Source organism: Notamacropus eugenii, chromosome 3, assembly GCF_028372415.1.
Source record: "Notamacropus eugenii isolate mMacEug1 chromosome 3, mMacEug1.pri_v2, whole genome shotgun sequence".
NCBI classification, from domain to species: domain Eukaryota; kingdom Metazoa; phylum Chordata; class Mammalia; order Diprotodontia; family Macropodidae; genus Notamacropus; species Notamacropus eugenii.
In genome coordinates this window covers 330,060,544-330,084,579 of record NC_092874.1, presented here as the reverse complement: position 1 = coordinate 330,084,579, position 24,036 = coordinate 330,060,544, and the positions used below count along the sequence as shown (strand labels likewise).

The window sequence follows — 24,036 nt, the reverse complement described above, 5'->3', positions numbered from 1 at the left end:
GGCAAAGGGGGTCAAGGAAACCAGAATGCTTCCAATTAATCTACCTATCTCAAGTCTCTACCTCCTCTAGTCCATCTAATCAGCTAATAAAGAACAATTCTGGTCATGTCATCTCATTCAATGAACTCCAGTGGGTTCCTATTTTAACTATGAAGAAATATAGAAGTCCTCTCCTTGTCACTGAAAGCTCTTCTGAGCTTGGCCCCTATCTACCTCTCCCATCTTTTTGTATCTTACTCTCTTGAAGTCACTCTACCATACAAATACACTGCCCTCCTTCATTCCCCAACTGTTTTACACTATTTTCAATGCATGAAATACTTTCTCTCTTTTCTCTCCATTCCCCTATACCTACACCTCAGATTCCCTTTAAGACTGAGCTCAAATCCTACCTTCAGCAGAAAACCTTTCCCAGCACCTTCTACCTCCCAGATCTTTCAGTCTTCCCTCTGAAATCCCCTCCTATCTGCTCTGTGTACATCTTGTATGTACGTTGTTGTTTATGTGTTATCTCCCCAATTTGATTGTGAGCTCCTTGAGGGCAGGGGCAGTATCTTTGCTTCTCTTTGTATCTCTGTTTTTTAAATAAATGCTTGAGTGGGGAACTGACTGACTAATGCACTGTCAATGGTTGGAGTTGGTTCAACCATCCTGAAAAAGCAATTTGGAATTAGTCTAAGTGACTAAAACAGCCATACTCTTTGACCCAGACATTCTACCATTAGACTCATAATATATGACAAACAGAAAAGGCCACATGGACTTCCCCAATATTTCTAGACACACTTTTTGTAGTAGCAAATAACTGGAAATACCATGGATTGGGGCTGGCTAAACAAGGAACACCATAGGATATTATGCCATGTCATCATCATGTCAAATGTCAAATGCTTCACCAGAATCAAGATATCTACGGCATTTATCGCATCTATGACTCTTCTATTGTTGTTTAGTCATTTTTCAGTTGTGTCTGACTCTTCATGATCCCACTTAGGGTTTTCTTGGCAAAGATACTGGAATGGTTTGCCATTTCCTTCTCTGGCTCATTTTTATAGGTGAAGCACTGAGGCAAACGGTGCAATTTTGTCCAGGGTCCCACAGATGGTCAGTGTTTGAGACCAGATTTAAACTGAGGAAGATGAGTCTTCCCAACTCCAAACCCAGCACCCTATCTACTGTACCACCTACCTGCCTGTTCAGAGCTTTGACAACTAGCAAATTCTATAACGAGTTTTTTTTATTCCTAACTGAACTGAGTGATTTTGACTTCTTTAATATATTCCACAGAACTACCCAGGTGTAGCTTTGAACATTGAGGAAAAATGATTCAATATATAAAATTTAACTTAATTTGCTTCTGATGAATTTTAGTAAAGGCCATCCCAGATCACTGGGAAACTCAAATTGTAGAACACTTTGTAAAGCATTCTGGGATCACAGACAGACATGAGGGACTTCAATGGTCATCTGCTTCAGTCTGTTCATTTTATAGACAAGGAACTTGAGGCAACAAAAAGTTGGATATCCTATCCAAGATCATACAGGAAGTAAGAGAAGCTTTGTCTCTAATGACAGCACTTTCCAATCCTTGGTACTAATATTACTTTCAAGTAGTCTGAGCTTTGTTATAGATTATTGGGACAGGTACTGGATCTATAGTATGAGGAATTCCTGCAGGAAGAAATTCCTTCCAGCAGTGCAGATTGGCATCTCAGCAACTCCTGGTTTGGAGACAGTGAATAGACAGAGCATGAGCTCTGGAGTCAGGAGGTTGTTGTTCAGTTGTTTTTTAGTCAAGTCCAACTATTTGTCACTCAATTTGGGGTTTTCTTGGAGTGGTTTGCCATTTCCTTCTCCAGCTCATTCTACAGATGAGGAATTGAGGCAAACAGAGTTAGGTGACTGGCTCAAAGTCACACAGCTAGGAAGTATCTAAGGCCAGATTTGACTCAAGAAGATGAGTCTTCCTGACTCCAGGGTCAGCAATCCATCCACTGCATCACCTAGCTGCCCACCTAGCTATCAGGAAGACCTGAGTTCAAATATGACCTCAGATACTTACTGTGTGACCCTGGACAAGTAACTTACCTTCACTTGCCTCAGTTTCCTCATCTGTCAAATGGGGATAATAATAGCACCTGCCTCTCAAGGTGGCTGTGAGGAGCAAATGAGATAATAATTATCAAGCCCTAAGCACAGTGCCTGGCACACAGCAAGCACTACAATAGCTCTTGTTATTATCATCAAAGAGTTTCCTTACAGCAGTGAGATTAAGAAGTCACAGATATAGCTCATGCTGGGGCTGGATTCAAACCCAGCCTTCCTTCTCTCAGAGCTACCTCTCTATCCACCCTTCTATTCTGTGCCTTCTCTATTGCAGACAAAGTATCACCAAATCGAAACAATTGTTTTCATAAGATAATTCCTTTCCAATCATTTTAGTTGCTTGCCTTTCAATAAAATGTGGATATCTTCAAAACAATTTCCCTTTTAAAGAAGCCAAATAGACGTGCTACACCTTGCTACAAGATTTGCTCAGCAAATTCTTTCTTCACAATAGTGCAAATATACACTCTAACTCTGGCCAGGTCAAATGATCAGAGATTATAGAGTTGTTCCTTCTCTTCAGCCATGTCCACCTCTTCCTGACCTCATTTGGAGTTTTCTTCGCAAAGATACTAGAGTGGTTTGCCATTTTCTTTTTCAGCTCATTTTGTAGACGAGGTAACTGAGGCAAAGTGACTTGACTAGGGTCACACAGCAAGTGAGTGTCTAAGGCCAGATTGAAACTCAAGAAAAAGATGAATCTTACTGACTCTAGGCTTGGCACTCTATTGTACTACCCAGCTGTTCCCAAATTACATAGCAGCAGACTCCAAATGAACAAAGTTTTACTGGATTTAAATTTGAAAAGCAGCACTTCAGTTTTCTGGTCTTTTACATGCTCAGAAGGCAGAGAGGCCTTAGGAGATGGACATTCTCATCAACCAGAAATGCAGGCTTGAACATTAAGGCCCAAACTTTGGAGTGTTTAGTTCTGCTTTAGCTCTATACTAAATGTGTATTCACTAAGTATTCAATTCAATGGAATTCAATTCAAGTATCCTTAGCTCCAGTATCCTGCAAGGATGTCTTCTGGGTTCTAGGGATATAAAAACCAAAGGAAATCAGAAATCTCTGCCTTCAAGGAATTTACATTTTAATTTCCTTCAGTAGTGAACAGTACTAGTAGTAACAGACATAACAATAAACAGAAATTTTATGACAGAGAAACAACTCTAACTGTGCAAGAAAAGAATGGAGGGGGATATGTAGAAGTGAGTAGGTCAGCAACATTTTAAAATCATATTAAGTAACTTGTGACAATTACACTGCCTTTAAAAACTGTATTCTATAGCAGTTCAGAAGTTGTAGTTTACTGTGGGTTTGTCCCTCTCCCTATCATCCGCAATAAAGTTCAAGCTACTTAAAACTAATACAAGTTTCTCTATCAATTAGTGAAAAGTGCTAAGAGTGATTAAGTAATTTACCTACAACCCCGCAGCTACTACTAAGTGTCAAAGGCAGGATTTCAGCTCAGGTATTCCTGGTCCAAAAAGCCAAGGTCCATTGCATCCTGGGCCATCTCCAGACATTCTGATGAATATCTGGTCACTGGATCCAGATGGCTCAGGAGGAGAAAGTGAGGCTGGTGACCTTGCACAGCCCTTTGTCACTCAAAACAAAGTCAGGTGCAAGTCATGTCATCGTTTCTCTTGGGGAGAAAGATGTCTGATGTCTTGGTCCTCTTCAAAAACAAAGGATGAACACAACAATCCTGACCCTAGGTCCAGTACATGTCCACTGTGCCACCTGCCTCTAACCCCCTGTGGTCAGATTTTGGCTTCCATTTGGGGTACCACTGCTTATGAGCACATTTATGAGCACATTTCATCTTTTCAAAACAGTTACTTTTTTTGAACTGTGTGTCAGTTTTAATTTTTGTACTATTAATGTTAGCATGTAATGGAGTATTGTCTCTGGTTTTCATGTTTTTCTATCTATGTCTGAACTCCCTGAAAAACTCTAGATCACCATTACATCTCTTATATTTATCCTTAATCCACCCCACCCCACACCCCACAATGCTTAGCACATTACTAGATAATGTATGAATATTTGGTGAAATGAATTTTGTTTTTTCCCCTGGGAAGATTGTGTTTATTCCTCAAAACAACCCAAGAGTTTGGTTTTCAATCACACACATTTCATAACTCCTTCTTTCTTTTTTTCCCTTAAGATTTGAAACATGAATTTCTACCTGTGTTTAGGTTCCCTGTGCTTGGAGATAGCAGCTGTTGGTCCACAACTTGACCCAAAATTGGATGCTAAATAGAACCAATGGAAGTCACAACATATAAGGACCTATGGAGAGGTAACCCATTAGGGGGGTTTGGTCTGAGGACAGTTTCACTTGAATGTGTAATAATATAAGAAGAAGATTACTGAACCTTACACGTTTCTACTTCCAGAAGGCACATAATTGGAGGAGAGTAACATAGGAGAAGTGTCTACCATATCTTTAAATGAGATTTTTCTTTCTATTTCTTGCTTTGGGGCTTCGTTAGTAATATATAGAAAGGCAGATGATTTATGTAGGTTCATTTTGTAACCTGCAACTTTGCCAAAGTTGTTTATTATTTTACTTGATTCTCTTAGATTCTCTAAGTATATCATCATATCATCTCCAAAGAGTGATAACTTAGTTTCTTCTCTGCCTATTCTAAATCCTTCCATTTCTTTTCTTCTCTTATTGCTACAGCTAATATTTCTAGTAGCATATTGACTAACAGTGGTGACAATGGACATCCTTGTTTCACCTCTCATCTTATCGGAAATGCATCTAGTTTATCCCCATTACATATAATGCTTGCTGATGGTTTTACATAGATACTGCTTATTATTTTGTGGAAAGTTCCATTTATTCCTATGCTTTGCTGTGTTTTCAACAGAAATGGGTGTTGTATTTGTCAAAAACTTTTTCTGTACCTATTGAGATAATGTGGTTTTTGTTAGTTTTGTTGTTGAAATGATCAATAATGCTAATAGTTTTCCTAATATTGAAACAGCCCTGCATTCCTGGTATAAATCCTATCTGATCATTATGTATTATTCTCATGAGAAATTGCTGTATTCTTTTTGCTAAAATCTTATTTATAGAGAAATTGGTCTATAATTTTCTTTCTCTGTTTTGGTTCTTCCTGGTTTAGGTATCAGAACAATATTTGTGTCATAAAAATAATTTGGTTGGACTGCTTCTTCACCAATTTTCCCAAATAGTCTACATAGTATTGGATTTAACTGTTCTTTACATGTTTGATAGAATTCATTTGTAAATCCATCTGACCCTGGAGATTTTTTCCTAGGGGGTTTGTTGATGGCTGGTTCAATTTCTTTTTCTGAGGTGAGGTTATTCAAGTATTCAACTTCCTCTTCTGCTAATCTGGGCAATTTATATTTTTTTGAAATAATCATCCATCTCATTTAGATTGTTGAATTTATGGGCATAAAGTTGGGCAAAGTAATTTCTAATTATTATTTTAATTTCCTCCTGATAGGAGGTTAGCTCACTGGTAATTTGGTTTTCTTCTTTCTTTTTTTTAATCAAATTGACCAAAGGTTTATCAATTTTATTGGTTTTTTTATAAAACCAACTCAGTTTTATTTTTAGTTCAATAGTTTTCTTAATTTCAATTTTATTAATCTCTCCTTTGGTTTTCAGTATTTCTAATTTGTTATTTATTAGGGGATTTTCAATTTGGGCTTTTTCAGCTGCGTGCCCAATTTATTAATCTCCTCTTTCTCTATTTTATTCATGTAGGCATTCAAAGATATAAAACTTCCTTTAAGAACTGCTTTTGCAGTATCTCATAAGATTTGGGAGGTTGTCTCATTATTGTCATTCTCTTGAATGAAGTTGTTGATTCTTTCCATGTTTTGTTGTTTAACCCACTCATTCTTTAGGATTATTTATTTTCCAATTGCCCTTTTTCTGGCTTTTAAAGTTGATCTCTGCTTCTTGGGCACAGCAGGCTCTGTCCCATCATTCTTCTGTCTTTAGAACTTGAGGTTTTGTGTATTGTGGTCTCTGGTTTAGAGATACGTGAGTACCACTCAGGTGCATAAAATGAGATATGTCAAATAAGGAGATCCATAAGGAGAAACCTTATATGGGTAGAGTGACTTATGCTTGTTAAATCAAGGTCACACCTGTTATCTCAACTGATGCTCACAATACCCTGTGAGCAGACTGGGCAAATATTATCTTCATTTGACAGATGAGTAAATGGAAGTTTGTAAAGATAAGACAACTTGCCCAAAGACATATGGTAAGTCAATTGCAGAATCTGGATTGGAACCCAGGTCTCTGAACTCCACCTTGTCTCCTAATAAATAGGGTGACAGATGAAGCCATTAGATATTCAAAGGGTTGAAAGTTCAAAGGATGAGGATTTAGAATCTTTGTGGCTTAAGGGCAATGTTCATACATCCCTGTCCTCTCCTGGTAGCTCTGTCAACAGAGGAGGCCATGGGGAGTTCCTCTGTCCCTACTGCTGCCAATACTAATTTCTTTTCCCTCCTCTCTTTTCCCTTTTCTTTGCTTCTCTATAGATTCTTTTTACCTTTTCCCTTTCTGAGGCCTAAGGCTGGCCAAGGGCATTTGGAGGGCCTCCAAGGGGGACACTCTGGCTAAAGGCCTGAGAGGCTCCACTCTGCTTGTAGATCCTGCTTCTCATGTCAAGAGTCCTGGGACTCGATATTTCCAGTGGCCTCTCCTTACTGGTCCTACAGTTGCAGGGTGGAAACAACTTAAGGCTTCAACCAAGTTCACCATGAGTTCCATTCCACTGGCTCTTTTCTTATACTCTCAGAACAGCTCCATCTGCCACCCAAGCAGTTTGGACTTGGCAGATCCCATAATTTATTTCATGGGTACCCTCCACCCATTTTAGCTCCAGAATGGGAAGGCCTAAAGAGAAGGCTCCATGATCTAGGGGGGAAAGGGGAGAAGGTGGTCATTAACATTGGTAAAACAACATGGAATGAATATAGATAACCATAGGATTATAGATTTAGAGCTTGATAGGACCTTACAGTCAGGAAGACTCATCTTCATGAGTTCAAATCTGACCTGAGACACTTACAAGGTGTGTGACTCTGGGCAAGTCACTTAACCCTGTTTGTCTCATCTGTCCTCATCTGTTAAATAAGCCAGAGAAGGATGGCAAACCACTCCAAAATCTTTGCCAAGAAAACCCCAACGACTGAGTCACAACACTGAAAGGACCTCACAACCCAACTGGTCCAATTTAATTTACAGGTGAAGGGACTGAGGCCCAAAGCACTGGGATTCAAATTCTGACTCTAACCACTTACTTCCTACTATTATTATTATTGTTACTAAGTGACCTTGGGTAAATCACTGAGTCCTATTTCCTCATCTGTAAAATGAAGGGGTTTCACAAGACGGTTTCTGAGATCCCTTCTCACTATAGATCTATTCCCCAATGACCCTAAAACAGAGTATTTTCTGACAAGGAGTACATAATTTAATACGATGGATATGATCCATGTACCTAGCAGTCATCCACATTGAAGATCATCTGATCTAGGCATTTTTAAGCTAGGGTCTGTGAGCTTGGGGAGTTTTTTTTTAATATTTTGATAAATGTATCAACTTGGTTTCCTTTGAGAATCTTGTTCATTGAATTTTATGCATTTAAAGATCATATACTGAGAATGGGTCCAAACAACACCAGACTGCCAAAGGGGGACATTACACAAACACACACACACACACACAAAATAAAATTTAAAAAAAGATAAGTCATTCCCAGGCTGCAAACTCTCCAATGGTGTGGGCTGGTTCTTTTCTTTCCCCTGTATGATAGGGTCTTGCTCTAAGGGTACCCAATCTTCTTAAGCAGAAAGAAATTAAGGAAATAGACCAGAGTTTTAAGATCTGGGAGGAGTAATTCTCTGGCTGGAGATCTTCCCCCAGATGTACTTAGTTATAAGTTCTATGAGGACAGGGATCATGCCTTGTCTAAAGTTTGTATGTTCTTCCTCTGCCCTAAGCCCAGTGCTCAACACACAGCAGGTGATTAATGATATTTGTTGGGGTGAATGCCAAAGCATTAGGGCCAGTTGGCATAGGAGCTGGAGTTGGGGAGGTACCAATGAGGATCTTGGCCCATTCCCAAAAGCACTTTCCCCTCATTCCTGTTAAGAGCAAGTCTGTCATTCTCCCAATGACTCAGGAGGAGAAAGTGAGGCTGGTGACCTGCACAGCCCTCCCTCACTCAAAACAAACTCAAGTGCAAGTCATGTCATCATTTCTCTGATGTCATGATTTTCCAAGAAAATGAAAAATGAACACAGATTGTGAGTAGATTGAGCTACCTGAATGGAGATCCAGAAATCTGGGTAACCCAGCTCATCCTTTCCCTTCTGTCTCCCTCTTCCCTTCCTTTGGGGCTTAGAGGTTTACTGGCTAAATGTCCTTCCTTCCTTCCTTCCTTCCTTCCTTCCTTCCTTCCTTCCTTCCTTCCTTCCTTCCTTCCTTCCTTCCTTCTTTCCTTCTTTCCCTCCTTCCCATTCCCAAAACCTTAAATCCAGTGCACTCTGAAGCCATGGGCTGGACAACAATAGGTCCCTGCCTGAGTTCCACTTAACAGCTGGCTTAGAGTGACTATCACTAGTAACAGTTTCTGTTGATTTAGTTATTTTTTCTTTTGTTCATTAAAAGGGCCATTCACTGACTACTTCTTAAAGAGGCCTACTCACTCAATGGGCATTACTTCCCTCTAAGTGAGTACCTGAGAAGGCCAGCCTAAAAAGGCCAAGGCCTCTCATTGCATCCTGGGCAGTCTCCAGTTATCCTGATGAATATCTAGTCAATGGACCCAGATGGCTCAGGAGGAGAAAGTGAGGTTGGTGACCTTGCACAGCCCTCCCTTACTCAAAACAAAGTCAAGCGCAAGTCATGTCATCATTTCCCTGATGTCATGGTCTTCTTCGAACAAGAAGGACTAACACAGTCATTCTCCCAGCTCAGTGCTTCTCTCTGACCACCCACTTCCCTGATTAATACCACCTTACTCACCATCTGAGGTGAGGGCACAGGTTAAACTTGATTCATCTCTATTCATTGTATGTTGCCATGCCAATGTTTGTGACTTATCTCCATCTCTTCAGCTGGAGTGGGCCTCCCTGAGGGCTCCGCTGGTGCTTCATCAATGCTGTTGCCTGACGGGTCAGGGACCTAATGAAGGAGCAACATTGGTTTGGGAAGGAATTAGGAAGAGGGTATAAGTCCCTCCCCCCCACCTCAACCGTCATCCCCCACATCCCACCCCTAAGGCAGATGAGAGTAATGAAGGCAGCAAGAGAAGGGAGAACAACCTTCACTGACCCTGGGTGACTCATGGAATATCACAGCTCTAAGAAAAGTAGAGACCTCCGGACCAACTCTTTTTGGCCAGTCCAGAAGAATTTGTTAAGTGCCTGCTCTATGTCAGGCACTATGTGCTGAGCAATGGGGATATAAAGAAAGGTAAAAATATGGTCCTACCCTGCCGTGACCTCAAGGAGCTCACTGTAATGGGTGAGACAACATGCAGACAACTGGGTACAAATATGTCAGATAGATTGCAAGTAACTGCAGGAGGCAAACCCTGGGAATGAAATTTAAATAGGGTTTTAAAGGAAGCCAAGAGATGGAGGTGAGGAGGTAGAACATTCCAGGCATGGGAATCTCATATTTGATCCCGGAGGTAACAGGTAGGAGATGGAGTTTACTGAGTAGTGGGGAGGGAGACGTGGTTAGGAAGTTGGCAGGAAAAGACGTGCTCTAGTAAGATCCTGTTGGCATCTGAGGGGAGGATTTACTGCAGTCAGGAGAAACATGAGGCAGGTAGACCAGTCAAGAAGCTATAATACAGGCATGATGTGACGAGAACCGTATCAGTGAAGAGACTGTGTGAGTGAAGAGAGGGAGGGAGATATGTGAGAGATGTTATTAAGGCAGAAACAAAACTAGGCAACATGGCCACGTAGGGTGAGTGTGAGAGCTGAGAATGGCATTCAGGTTGTGTGCCAGGCTGCCTGGATGGTGATGTGAGAACAAAGTTGAGATATGCTTAAGGCTTAGAGACTGAGGCCCATAGAGAAGTAATTCAGCCAAGGTCACAGGACTAGTAAGTCAGTCTAGGGCTCCTGACATCCAGGTTAGTTAGTGCCTTTTTAGCTGTACCTTCGTCAACAGCAGCCTTCTCCCAGGACGGTTCTTCTAGCTTTTCTCAGTGAATCACTTTGGAATATGCCTCTGCTCCCCAGCTGTCTCTTTTACCCATGGTCCTAGACTAAGGATAGCCTCTTTGCCCTGCTCAGTACTGGCAACTGGCACAGAGCCAACTCCCAGAAGTTTGGTTCAGCATTGACTTGTATTGACAAATTGGGCTTTTGTGAAAGCAAGTACCCCAACATACACAGGAGGGTCTGCTGTACAGGTTTTGGGATCCACTTTGCTAAAGGAAAGCAACAATCACTTTAATCAAGCATATATATCATTCACTTAGTTCAGGGGGGAAAGTCAGCACCCTGAACTTCAGAGAAAATATAAACAGAAAAACAAAGACCAACCAACAGACCAGGCTTCCAACTGTCTGACAGATCAACAGACAGATAACTGTAGCCATATATACATAGCTACCAGAGAGAGAAGTACATCTGGGTTTTCAAAGCCAGGGGTCTCCTTAGTGACTACCCAGAATCTCATCTGGCCAAACACTTCCAAAGAGTAAACCCCAAAGTACAACTTCATCTCAGAGCCAGAGGGCATCACAACCCTTGAGAACCAGTGCATTAGAAATTAACAAAAGGTATGGGCCTCCCCTAATCAAGCTTTCCTTAATGGGCAGGCCCATTAATGACAGGGGAAGATCTTTAACTCTCTTATTAGCATTACAGTTTTCTTTTTATTTCTTGGTCCAAGAGATGTCCTAACTCCAGATGGGGTATACTTTTTTAAAAGTAAGTTTTATTAATAGCTTTTGTTTATATAGCATAATCATTTCTGGAAATGTTAACTAAAATTGAATGCTCCCAAGTTAACAAAGAAAAAGTTAAACAAAAACGCCTCCTCAGAGTGATGGCATCTGATGATGCTGTAGTAGTAACCCTCCAACTGCAGTCACTCAGTAATTCAATCAGTAAACATAGAATCTAGAGGGAGGTATACTTCATTATTTTCTCTGCAACATTATTAGGTTTTTTTTTAAAAAAAAACCTGATTATTTCCTTTTAATGACCTCTTTACTTACATTGTTGTAGTTATGAAAACCATTCTTTGGTTTTTATAGCTTTCCACATTACTTCATACAAATTTTCCCATGTTTCTCTGAATTCCTCATATTTATCATTTCTTACTGCCCGACAATATTCCATTATGATTTCTCTATTGGAAGCCTGGAGACATTATGTGACCTTGGTGGGCAAATCACTTCATCTCTTGTGCCTCAGTTTCCTCACCCATTAAATAAGAGAGTAGACTAGGTAACTGATAAGATGCCTTCCAGTGCTGATATTCTACACTGCTTTAACATGGATGGAATGTGGTATCCTGGCATGTTCACTGGCCTGGGAACTGTCATCGCTCACAACAATGCTGTGCTACGCAGGATAGTCCCTGAACTCCCAGGATCTTCCACACTAAAAGGTGATATGATCTTCTCATCCAATATCACATTATAGGACCATGTATTAAGTAAGAACTTAAAAGGACCTTAGAGGTCATAACATATGAGAAAACTGAAGCCCATAGAGATCAGATAACTTCCTCAAAGTTGCACAGGTAGTAAAGGTAACAAGGATTGGAACCCAGGTCTTCAGACTCCAAATCCAGCACTTTCCGCTGCACCATACCTGGATCCTAGCTCTCGCTTTGTCTCTTACTAACCGTGTCACTTAACCTCCCTCAGTTTCTTTATCTGTGAAATGGGCATAAACTTCTCCTGACCTATTAGGACTTTACCGTTCTTGTTAAGATCAAATGAGAAAGTAGATATGAAAAGTGCTTTTAAAACTTCTTGAGCTCTAAGATGCAGGATATTGTCATAATTTCTTCTCAAAACAAATTTTGAATTGTTTTTGAGATTCCGATTCAGAATTGCTATTACTTTTGTACGTAACCTCCAAATTCTTTATCTGAGCCAGTCTTCACAATAGCCCTGGAAAGTGGGAAGGGCAGTTATTATCCTCATTTTATAAAAAGAAGTGACTCCCCTGGAGTCAACAAAGCCAGCAGGTGCTGGATTCGAAACCCTATGTCCTAGTTCCACGTCCCCCCTCTGTGCCCCACTGAGGGCTAATGGGATATGAAAGCGAGTCTCCCACTCCGCCCAAGCTACCGCTCACAGCCCAGCACCTCGATGGCACAATTTTCCCTACAATCCTCGGCAAAGTTCAAGTCAAACAGCTCAGTCCCTGGCCCTGGGAGTGCGGGCCGCCAAAGTTGGGACATGGGCGTGCATTGTTCTCGGACTGCATTACAGGGAGAGGAAGGGGCGGGGGGGGGGGGGCGGGGCGGGGAAGGGGGGCAGCCTTAACCAGAGCGGCCTTGGCATGCTCACTCACCCGGGTAAGGCAAGCGGAGCCAGGCAAATCCCGGGCCTTTGCCTCTCTCATTGTCTGGCTTCGGGATGCGGGAGTTGCGGGGCGAGGGGAGGGGGGACGGAGGGCGTTGCAGGGAGTAGAGCTGATTGGTCGGGCGGCGCGTCCGTCACTCCCACCTTCTCTCTTTCTCCCCGCCTTCTCCTCCTAACCCCCACCTCCCCTCTTCCACTTCTGCTCCTCCTGCTCCTGCGGCCCCCTCCCCTCCGCCTCCGGCTTCCCCCGGGTTTTGCAGCGGGGCAGCGCCGCTGGATGCCCAGGCTCCCGCGAGGAGGGCACGCTGGGGGCTTCTTGCATGGGGGGGGTACGGGGGGGAGAGGCCGGTGCTACATTGTTTCCGAACCCTTCCTCCTGAGACCCACGTCCGGCTCCGCAGCCCAAGATGATGAAGTTTCGGTTCAGGCGGCAGGGCAACGACCCCCAGAGAGAGAAGATCAAGCAGGATCTCTTTGCATTTAACAAGGTGAGGGGGATGGACTGCGGGGGAAGGGGGGCGGCGGCCGGGCTGGGGCAAAACCTGCCTGAGATGGGGGGCGTGCGGTGGGTTTGGGGAGGTGGGGGGAAGGAAGAGGAGAAGGAGGGAAGGAGCAGCCACGTTGGGCTAGGAGGGGCTGGGGCGTTGGGGGGGACTGGACTTAGCTCTTCGCCCTAACGACGTCCCAGTCCGAGAAGTGAGAGCCCCGGGGCAGAAAGACCCTAACCCACCCACCCTTCGTGCCCCTCGGAAGTGGGTGTGGAAGCTAGGGCCCTTGGAAGCTGATTCACTCTCGGGCTGGGGATCCGAATGCAAAATGTCAGCTACCCCTCTCCCCTCCCTCAGTCCAACTCTCTGACCCCCCATATTCCCCCACCGACAATTCCCCTCTGTGAAGGAGAGAGGGGAAGAACTCTCTGCCTTCTCTCCCCTTTTCTCAGCCTTCACTCCCTTTTCCTCCCTCTCCACCCTGCCGTGGAAGTGTCCCCGGAATGGGAGCACAGCATTTTAGGACTGGAAGAATAGGTTTGTTTTGCTTTTCTAACTGATGCTGGGAATTGCTGGACAGGGCAAAGGTAGTTGGGATGTTTGAGGCTGGTCGGTGGTAGAGAGAACTATGACTGGGGTAGCTTGGGAACCGAGGGATCACACAGACACAGGCAGAGAAAACAAACAGAACAGTACCGCTCCCTTTCCCCAATACTCACTCACTCTCTCTCTCTCTCTCTCTCTCTCTCTCTCTCTCTCTCTCTCTCTCTCTCTCTCTCTCTCTCTCTCTCTCTCTCTCTCTCTCTCTCTCTCTCTCTCTCTCCTCTCCCTCTCCCTCCCTCCCTCCCTCCCTCCCTCCCTCCCTCTCTCTCTCTCTCTCTCTCTCTCTCTCTCTCTCTCTCTCTCTCTCTGCTGTCTCTGTCTGTCAGTGTGTGTGTGTGTGTGTGTGTGTCTGTCTGTCTGTCTGACGCTCTCACTTCAGACCTGCTTCTTTGTAAAGCAGTCCGATTACTCTACCCTCATCTCGCCTTCTCTCCTCACCCCCGAAACAAATCTTTTCACCTAGGGATGTGGTTCATCTTGTATCCAAGGCAAGTGTCCTGCCACTCTTCCTTTGCAATCCTCTTAACTTTTCTTCTGGGCTCTCTGGGTAATTATAGGAGCAGAGATGAGACAGGAAACAGACCCTGAAACAAATGATTCTTGAGTATTAATTACCCCCTACCTAGGTCATTGGCTACTGCCCTTGGGGAGTAGGGACCCTTAATCTGTGGACCATTTAACAAGTCTCATTTGTAGTTAAAATACTTAATACATAATTGATACATACAACAATCTGGTGAGAATAAGTATCCCTCTTTTGTTGAATTTGAAACTCTGAAAGAAGGTAATTTGACCAACTGCATTCAGTTATTAAGTGGCAAAGCCAGGAGTCTCTCACTTCAGAGGCCTGTGATCTCTCTATTAAACAAGTGGTTTCTAGGCTTTTAAGTATGAGGAGCCTTTTAACATCAAATTTTGTGGACGCCTACAGGATAGTAGTTGTACTATTATTCCTGACTGAGAGAATTGCATGGTAACAAAGTTGCTATAAATTCAGCAATACTTTTAAGTTTGTATCTTTTTTTAATCAAAGCGTCTATATAAGTTTGCAAAATAGTAATGCGTGTAAGAGACATTTGCTTATTTCTTTACTATGTTTATTTACAATGTTGACACCTAATAAGATAGCTGGAGTTTCTTTGCAAAACCTCCCTGGCCCTCAAGTTGGGAACCACAACATTAGACTGTGAAGTACCCATATCATATCAGATTTTTTCTCCCTCTGATTTCCCTGTTTTTATCCCAGCTAACACAATCTTGACATAGATCCCCTCTTGAAAGTAGCCGGGCTCTAACATTAGGGAGCCTGAATTCAAACCCTATTTCTGTCACTCACTGTGTGACCTTAGGCAAACCTCCCCAGCCTCGATTTTCTCCTCTGTAAGAGTGTCGGACTAGATGGGCTCTGAGGTCTTTTCTGACTCTGTGAGCCTGTATGGTTCTCCTGAATCACTGGCCCTTCTCTTTCTCTATTTGTGGTCTAGACATTGAACTTTTCTTTACTCATGACAGTTAAAATTAGGCTCCCTGTGCTTAAAGTTCTTAAAGTCTAGTTGGGGGGAATAGATAGTTGAAAAGATATGTGCCAAATGAATGAGGTAGAATTTGAGGCAGGGGTGGTCAGGGAAGGTTTCTTGGAGGAGGCAAAATTTGCTTTGAGACTTGAATGATAACAGATGCAATTCACCTAAGCAACTGTGAAAGAAGTTTCTGAGACAGGCTGGTGGGGAGTGGGGCTGACTTGGGAAGGGGTAACTCATTACCAGAGGGCATAATTTGTGATGGGAGGGGAACAGTCTTCTGGATGGATATACCAGTCCCTGGTTAGTCTAAGCTTTGACACCTCTTTTTGTCATTTTGGGGAATACCATTTCACCTCAATGGACTCAGTCTCTTCATCTGCTAGGCTAGACCAATTCTTCCCAGATAGGAGATTCTAATATCCTGTGGTTGGGAAGCCTTGGAACCCCCAGTGGCAGATAGATTGTGTGTGTGTGTGTGTGTGTGTGTGTGTGTGTGTGTGTGTGTGTGTGTGTGTGTAGGAATCCTATGCCTTTCTGTGGGAAGGATTATAAAAGGTTGCAAGCTTCCCATGCCATGTTTCCAGGTAAGCTTCTTTTAACTTTTGGGTAACTCAAGAAATGTGAACATGTTATATAGCTGCAGGCTTTTCTGAGGTCTCCTCTGGCCCCCAAGGAGTGTCACCCAAATTGGAGATGGGGGAACACATTTGACTAGGTTTTGGGGATCTTCAGGATCAAATCAAGCCAGAGATTTTACAGAATGGACCTTACTTTATTCAACAACAAGGGGTTATGGGGGAGGGGAGAGAGGGAGCTTGACATTTGAAAGAATTCCTGCCCAACAGAACTGGGAATTATTTCATTGGATAAAACCCATTTTTTAAAAAATTTGGTATGATCTCAGAGTGTGGGATATCTGTGTGAAGTTTCTCTGGAAAGGGCTTTAAGGGCCATCTTTCTCGTAAGAGATAAAAGGATGGGAGCAGCTTTGTAACAGGGGGTCTTTTGTATCACTAGGAGAGGGTGGGCAGCTATGTCCTCTACCCCACACCCGAAGTGTGTGGTGACTGGCCCTTTGGCAAGCTATGTCCTGAGGGCCAAATCTAGCCCACCTCAAGCTAAAAATGATTTTGACATTTTTACTATACAAAGTTTGTCCACCTCTGCTTTAGAGCTATAGTGGCATTTTGATGTAACCAAAAGAGCCTTGGGCATAAAGTTTAGAGATCCATTTTATTCCTTCTGGCTCTGCCACTGACTGTGTGACCTTGAATAAATCACTTTCCTTTAGCAGGCCTCACTTTCCTCATTCAATTCAACAAGCATTTATTAAGCCCCTCCTAAGGGGCCAGGTAGGAAACTAGGCATAGTGGGTAAAGTCCCAGCCCTGGTGTCAGGAAGACTTATCTTCCTGAGTGCAGATTTAGCCTTAGATACTAGCTGTGTAACTTTGGGCAAGTTACTTAATCCTTTTTGCCTCAGTTTCTTCATTTGTAAAATGAGCTGAAGAAAGAAATGGCAGATCACTACCAAGAAAGCCCTAAATGGGGTCATGAGGAGTCAGACATAACTGAAAAACAACAGGGGTCAGGCACTATGTGGCCATTAGGTTGCAAAGAAAAAAGCTTGCATTCTAGTGGGAAGGGTCAGCTAGTGAAAATGATAATTGGAGGAAAATCTGTTGTAAGGAGGTAACAGCTGAGCCTTGAAGGTAGCTGAGATTTTCAAGACTTGGAGGGAAGCAGGGACAGCATTCTGGGTCAGAGATAGGAGATGGGATGTCTCTGGGGAGAGAGAAGGTGGACATGGATCTTTAAGGGTTCTATCTCCGTTATGCTATTGAGACAGGCATGGAAGCAACCTCTTCACTCCTATTTCAGTGATAGGGATGAGACTCCCTGTGAGACCATCCTTTTTCAGGCTCTGGTCTTGTCTTCAGTTCTTTCTTTGGGCTCTTGGATAAGTTCAAAGCAGATGCCACATTCAGACCTTTTGTAATGATAGTTCTCATAGTTCTGCCCCTTTGCCATAAACTTTTTGGGGGCAGAGAGACCAAAGGAAAAGGAGGCAGTTTAGATGGGAAATATGAGGAATCCATCCCTTCCCTCTTCCCTCTTTTGAGTTAATCATTTGGTTAAATTGGCATTTCCTTGTTTAAGGTAATGAGGTGTGAAATGGAGACTGGGTTAAGGGGGGAGGAGATCTGCATATGGAAAGAAATGTGAAGAATGTTCTCTCCTTTCCTGGGATATTCTAGCCAATGAGGGGTGACTCTACTTCCTTTTGAAGAATTCAGTACCTAGGGGTCTAAGCAGGTTCTGAGGGGTGGGAACTTAAACCCACTATTGGCTAGATCCCTTTAACATAATAATAATGAGAAAAGCAGAAATCCTCTACCCCACAATGAAACATTCCATTAAGAGGCAGTCTTGATGTGATGGAAAGACTACTAGGGCCCAGGAATCAGGAGTTCTTGTCCTAGCCCTGTCACCTAATAGTTGTGTGTCCTTGGTTGAGTCACTTCCTTCCAGGGTCCTCAGTTTACTCACCTGTGTAAAATGAGGTAGTTGGACTAGGTAATCTCTAAGATTCCTTCCTTTTGTCTCTGATATTTGTAGGTTCCATTTAGGGCTAGATCTTTGGGTGTGAATGAGTGATGTCATGCAGAGAATGAAATTCTCTAATTCTCAGTCATCCAGGTCAGGCTAGATAAGGAGGGAAGGACCTATGGTACCTACAGTTCCCTGGCACTCAAGATCTCTCATGAAGAGGGTAAGTAAGGGAGTGTGCCTTAGATGATACCCTCTGGGAAGACCCCCAAAAGGGATTCTGATGTGGTCTAATGATGAGCTTCTAAGTTGGCTTAGCCTGACCCAGTATCAAAATTGGTTCAAGCTTATATATGTGATACATTTAATTAACTACCTCCTAAATAGTGTTGTACCCTAAAGATACTTTATATAAAGAAATATCATTTACTAAGTTTACAGTACTGGATTATAATGTAATTTTCTGAACTCTCATATACACGTGCACAGGGAAATACACATACATAATACATACAATCATATGTACATACATACATACTGCAATTTTTTGAGCTAGGAGGAATGGGAAGGTGTACCATAATTCCAGTATTTTACAGGCTGCTAATCAGAAAGCTTGGTCTTATGAAAATAAGGGGATAATTTTCTGAATTAACAATTTCTCTTCTCAGGACCATCTCTAGTCTGTCCTAATCTCCTTGACCTTTCTCCCAGAAGTAGGGGTTAGCCTTAGCTATTAATGCCATTTTCATTCTTGCTAAGAAGATAAGAAGCTAGGTCTCAAAGATCACTGAGTCAGTGATCCTAAAATAGGAAAAGGGAAAAAATTCAGACCTTTGTAATGGCAAGCAAAGTGGGATTGTTTGATATTTGACTTTTAGCCAATCAAGTGCCTTTGACTGAGTCTTGTCTTTGAATCAATCAAGAGTCTTTGATTAGAAACAGTATATATATTGTAGAGAGAGTGGAGAGAGAAGCAGAGCTGACAGAAACTCCATGAGCACAGAGAGGAGACCTCTGATGACAGAGACTTGCTGAAGGAGCCTCCAGACTTTGAAAGCAAATAGAGCTGCAAGGCAGACTCTTGCCTATGGGAAGGAGGCTTAGCCCCTTTTGAGAGCTATCCAAGTGCACTGAGCTGTTATCACAGAGCCTCTGGACTTTGTAGGTGAATTAAGATGATGGTGCTGGTGGTGGCCTCAGTATTGCTATTGCCCTGCTGAACTCTGTTTTCCCAGAGGCAGAAGCTGTAGAGTGGAGCAGTCCCTGGGAGCTGAGGCATGGAGCAGGTGCGAAGACCTACCTATGTGTGAATCTAGGCGAGAATCGGGAGTGGTCAGTCCACAGAGGAAGAACCATGGGACTTGGAAATCAGCTGAGAGTTAAGATGAAAGAGCACTTTACTTGGACACAGTATTGATGAAGGATGTTACTATGAATGTTATGCTTTACTGTACTGAACAATGTTTAGTTTATTACTCAATAGAGAATTCATTATACTGTGTGATTCAACCCTTGAAATCTTTCACAGCAGCAGCCCTCAGGTGTGCTATCATGATTGGCATTTACAACCTTTCACTGCTTAAGAAAAACCACCACTCTCAACCCTATTTCCCCTAATGTGAAGAGTCAGAATTATTATGTGTCTGACTTGGAATTGCCAACTCGTGTTATCAAGAGAGATGTGAACTTCTAAGGTTTTGTGAATCTACCCTTCTCCCTGGCAGGTCACCCTTCCCTGACCTCACCCTCCTCAACCAAAATAAACATCCTCAGGAAAATAGAACACCAGAAAAGGAGGTAGACTGACCCTAGAGCCAGAATGAAAAACAACAGGTAGGAAGTCCAAGTAGTATATCTTTACTCCTCAAGTTATTACAAAGAACCAGAGGAAAGCATCTGATACTCACTGGATTATCTATGAGAAAATGGGATGAAAGGGTTGCAATCTGCATTGATGGAGGGAGTACTCATATCAGTGACATCCCTAATCCATCAAAACGTCATTTCCCCATTCCTACTGCAACTTTTCTAGGGCAGTCTATAATTTCTCCCTGTCTAGACTACTGTAATAAGTTAGCCCTTCACCACCTGGCCCCCTCCTACCTTTCCAGTCTTCTTATATTCACTCCCATTTACTCCAACCAAGTGACACTGTTTTCCTTGCTGTCTCTCCCTACTCTGGGCATTTTCGCTGACTGTCCCCTATGCCTGAAATTCTCCTCTACCACCTGGCTTTCCTAGCTTCCTTCAAGTCCTCACTAACATCTCATCTTCTACAGGAAGCCTTTCTTCTTTCTTTCCCTTATTTCCTCTAATTTGATATTTATTCTGATCTTTGTCTAACCCAGGGGTTCTTATCTTTTTTTGTGTAATAGAGCCCTTTGGGAATCTGGTAAAGCCATGTACTCCTTCCCAGAATGTTTTTAAATGTATAACATATTATATCTAGGGTTAAAAAAGAAACCAACTATATTAAAATAATAATCTTAAGAATAAAGGTCAAGGACTTCAGGTTAAGAACCCCTATAGCCTATTATAATATTCCATTATCCCTGCCATGTTGGAATTTTCCCCATTATGGTTTCGATATATCATTGGGTTGGCATAACTGTGCTTCACTCCCTGCCCAGTGCAATAGACCCTTCCTGTGGACTTTCCAGATTGTCTTGGGCTGGGGATTTGCTTCACTCTGTCATTTTGTGGGTTCTATAGCTCTAGAATTACTTTAGAGTCACTTTTTACAGGTATTTGGAGGGCTTTGAAGGAGAGCTAAGGGAAGTCCCTGCTTTTACTTTGCCATCTTGGCTCCACCCACCCCCAAAAGTTTTTAAAAACAAAAGACCTTTTCTTTTTACATTGATGTCATTTCCAGATTATACCTTTATCATACTATATTGAATCTTCCTCTCTTCCCTAATTAGATTATAAAGTCCTTGAGAGCAGGGACTGTCTTTATCTGCTCTTTGTATTCTCAGCACTTAGCATAGTGCCTGGCACATAGTAAGTGCTTAATAAATATTACGGCACCTAGGTGGCACAGTGGATGGAATATTGGACATAGAATCAGGAAGTCATCTTCATGAGTTCAAATCCAGTCTTTGATACTTACTAGCTGTGTGACCCTGGACAAGTCACTTAACCTCTCTTTGCCTTAATCTACTAGAGAGGGAAATGACAAACCACTCCAGTCTCTTTGCCAAGAAAACCTTGTAGACAATATGGTTCACAAGCTTAGGAAGAGTCCGATACTACCAGACAGTGAATTGAGTGGAGAAGTGAAGGGATCATAGGGTCATTAAAGATGATAGATTTGGAGCTAGAGAGGACCTCAGCAGTCATCTCATCCAACCTCTTCATGTCTGTTCTGTGACTGAAGACGTTAAGACCAAGTGCATACTAGCAAATATTTAACAACTAAGTTTCGTTGTTGTTCAGTTGTATATAACTCTTCAGGACCATTTTGGGGGTTTTCTTGGCCAAGATACTAGAGTAGTTTGCCATTTCCTTCTCTAGATGATTTTACAGATGAAGAACGGAGGCAAACAGGGTTGGGACTTGCCCAGGGTCACACAACTAATAAGTTTCAGTGGCTGCATTTGAACTCATGAAGATGAGTCTTTCCGGTTGTAAGCACAGAGCTCTACCCACAGCGCCACCTAGATGCCACCCAAACAACTATCTCTCCTTCCCCCCCATGCCCCAGATGTATTCCAGACACACTTTTGAGTATAATTTGTATTGTTAATGTTTTTCTTTGTCACTCCTCACTCTAGACAATCAACAAGACAATATATTAAATCTCAGTTTGTAGCACGGAGGTGTAAATGCTCATTCTGAAAATATAAAGGTTAGATCTGATTCCAGCATGCCTCAGATTTTAAAGGAATTGACCATTATCACAAATATAGTAATCCTCAGGGCAGCCAGGTGCCTGAGAGCATCTGGATTGATCACTCTGAGTTCAAATCTAGCCTGAGGAACTTAGTAGTTATGTGATGCTGGGCAAGTCATTTAACCTTGTTTGCCTCAGTTTCCTCATCTGTAAAATGAGCTGGAGAAGGAAGTGGCAAACCAATCCAGTATCCCTGCCAAAATACTTCTAAATGATGTTACACAAAGAGTTGCACAGGAATGAAAAGGCTTGAACAACAACAAACAGGCTGAACCTCATCCATTTCTTAGTCCTCTGTCCCTCTGAAGCTATTTTGTATTTACTTCATAGGCTAAGTGACTTGCCCAAAGTCACCCAGGTAGTAGCCAGAGGAGCTAGGTCTCATTCTTCCAGAATCATTGCTTTTTACCCTAAGCTTTTGTGACTGTAATTATAGATTTCTTGATCATATATTATTTACATGATGGTAAAGCTATGTTAGCAAGGCAAGATTATTGGGAGTTGCCAAAATACAGAAATACAAGCATGAAAGACAGATAAATAAAGCATGGTTATTTACCTTATCAAAAGGATTTATTTCCACCTCCTATCCATGAGCCTTAAGAATCCAGATCCAATAGTCAGTGCACAACTTTTACTCCCCAAGGAGAATGTAAGCTCTGAGGGGTAGTAGGCCTGTTTCATTGTTGTCTTTGGATGCTCATTACCTGGCACAACCCCTGGCGTGTCCTAGTGACTTAAGACATGTTTGCTGAACCAAATTAAACTAATCTGATGCTGCCTGAGCGAGTCATAAACCTATTTCCTTTTGATCAGTTCTCTGAATTTTTGACTTCTGGGATAATAATTTCTAGTTACTTATAATAATCTAGATGATGCCCTCTTTGAGGGTACTCCTTGTGTCTTCCCTTAACTCTCATCAGTCTAATGGTCTCCCAGCCTGGACCTTGGCCGACTGCTCCCCCCTTTCAGCCTCCCCAGTTGCCAAAGTGTTGGAGCTCAGACTTGGCTGGTGAAGTATACTTTTTATTTTTCTATTCTATCTTAACTATTATCTACTGTTTATATGTATACACTTGCTAACTTGCACTACTTGTAGTAATAAAATTTAATTACCTATGAAGTCTGTTTAAATGCCTGTCATTGTATCTTAAGATCTGAACCTAAAGTAAAAGTACTGTGCAGTCTACGTAATCGATTTTGATTACAGTACTGTAATCAGGGAAAACTAGAAAGGAATCAAGGATGCCCACAAGCTTCCTCTGAAACAAAGGCCCATCTTTTGAACACCAGTATTATTCCAATGATTTCATGTGACTATGCCACAATGTGTATAACAGAAAATGAGACAAGGAATCAAATGTCTCAAGGTAAAAGGGCCTTAGAGGCTATAGAGTCCAAACTCCTCCAACCCATGCTACTGTTAAGGAAACAAAGGTCAGGAAATATCAAGTGATTTGTCCAGGGTCACACAGCAACCAAGTACCTAACACTGGATTTGAACTCATGCAGATGAGTTCCCAATCCCAAGTTCTATTCACTGTGCCACCTAGGTGCCCTAATACTTATTGAAAGCCTACTATGTGCCAGGCACTCTGGTAAGTGCCAGGAATACAAAGAGCAGAAAAAGAGAGTCCCCGCCCTCAAGGAGTTTGTAATCTAATTAGGGAAGAGAAGGAGGATTTGACAAAGGTATGATCTGGAAATGACAGCAATGTAAAGACAAAAGACCTTTTGTTTTTAAAATCATTTTTGAAAATCTTATTCATACCATGTACCATCTAGAAAAAAAATCTGCTTCCTGGAAGTCGACAGAGAAGGAAGAAGTATTGCAACCACCCAACTTTTTAATTGGTTGGTCAACAGCAATCACTGTGTCCACTGAGCCCACATCATCACTGCATTGGGCTCTTTCCCCTGGCCCGGGATCCTGTCCATAGGGACATCACTACCTTGCTGCAGACACATCATAAGCTTAATAAATGTTGATTAAGCCACAGTGCCTGGAAGGCCAAGCATCAACTGAGGGTCAGAGAGAACAGATGAGTAATGGAAGCTTGTTGGGGATGGAAGCTCAATTCCATGTGGACAGTCTCAGGCGGGTAAAGGTGGGAACTTCTAAATCTTAGAGTTCTCACGAGACCCCCCAGGAAACGACTGGGAATCGAGGTGAACCGAGCTATCTCGTGTATTTCCGCCTCTTCCCGTGAGAAACGTGATGGGAGAGAGCTCTCCCCGCCCTCGAGATTGTCCCGGATCTGGGCACACTATTGTTATCTAACAGCACGGTATTCA

The 24,036-nt window shown here is 42.5% G+C and overlaps 2 protein-coding genes across 3 annotated transcripts in view; one reads left to right on the top strand and one right to left on the bottom strand.

Moving 5' to 3' along the window:
* LOC140496769 (cathepsin L2-like) overlaps positions 1–9,228 on the bottom strand; it is a 71,084-nt gene extending 61,856 nt beyond the window's left edge. The window contains exon 1 of the mRNA XM_072596941.1: positions 9,146–9,228. Within this exon, the coding sequence (XP_072453042.1) occupies positions 9,146–9,148 (3 nt within the window). The 5' untranslated portion in view covers positions 9,149–9,228. The remainder of the gene's footprint in view (positions 1–9,145) is intronic.
* A 3,462-nt stretch (positions 9,229–12,690) lies between these two features.
* The window catches only part of LOC140496768 (procathepsin L-like), a 39,646-nt gene continuing 28,300 nt past the window's right edge, over positions 12,691–24,036 (top strand). Inside the window, exon 1 of one of the 2 annotated variants that reach the window (XM_072596938.1) lies at positions 12,691–13,174. In XM_072596938.1, coding sequence (XP_072453039.1) covers positions 13,094–13,174 — 81 coding nt within the window. In that variant the 5' untranslated portion in view covers positions 12,691–13,093. The remainder of the gene's footprint in view (positions 13,175–24,036) is intronic. The other variant, XM_072596940.1, reaches the window with a different exon arrangement.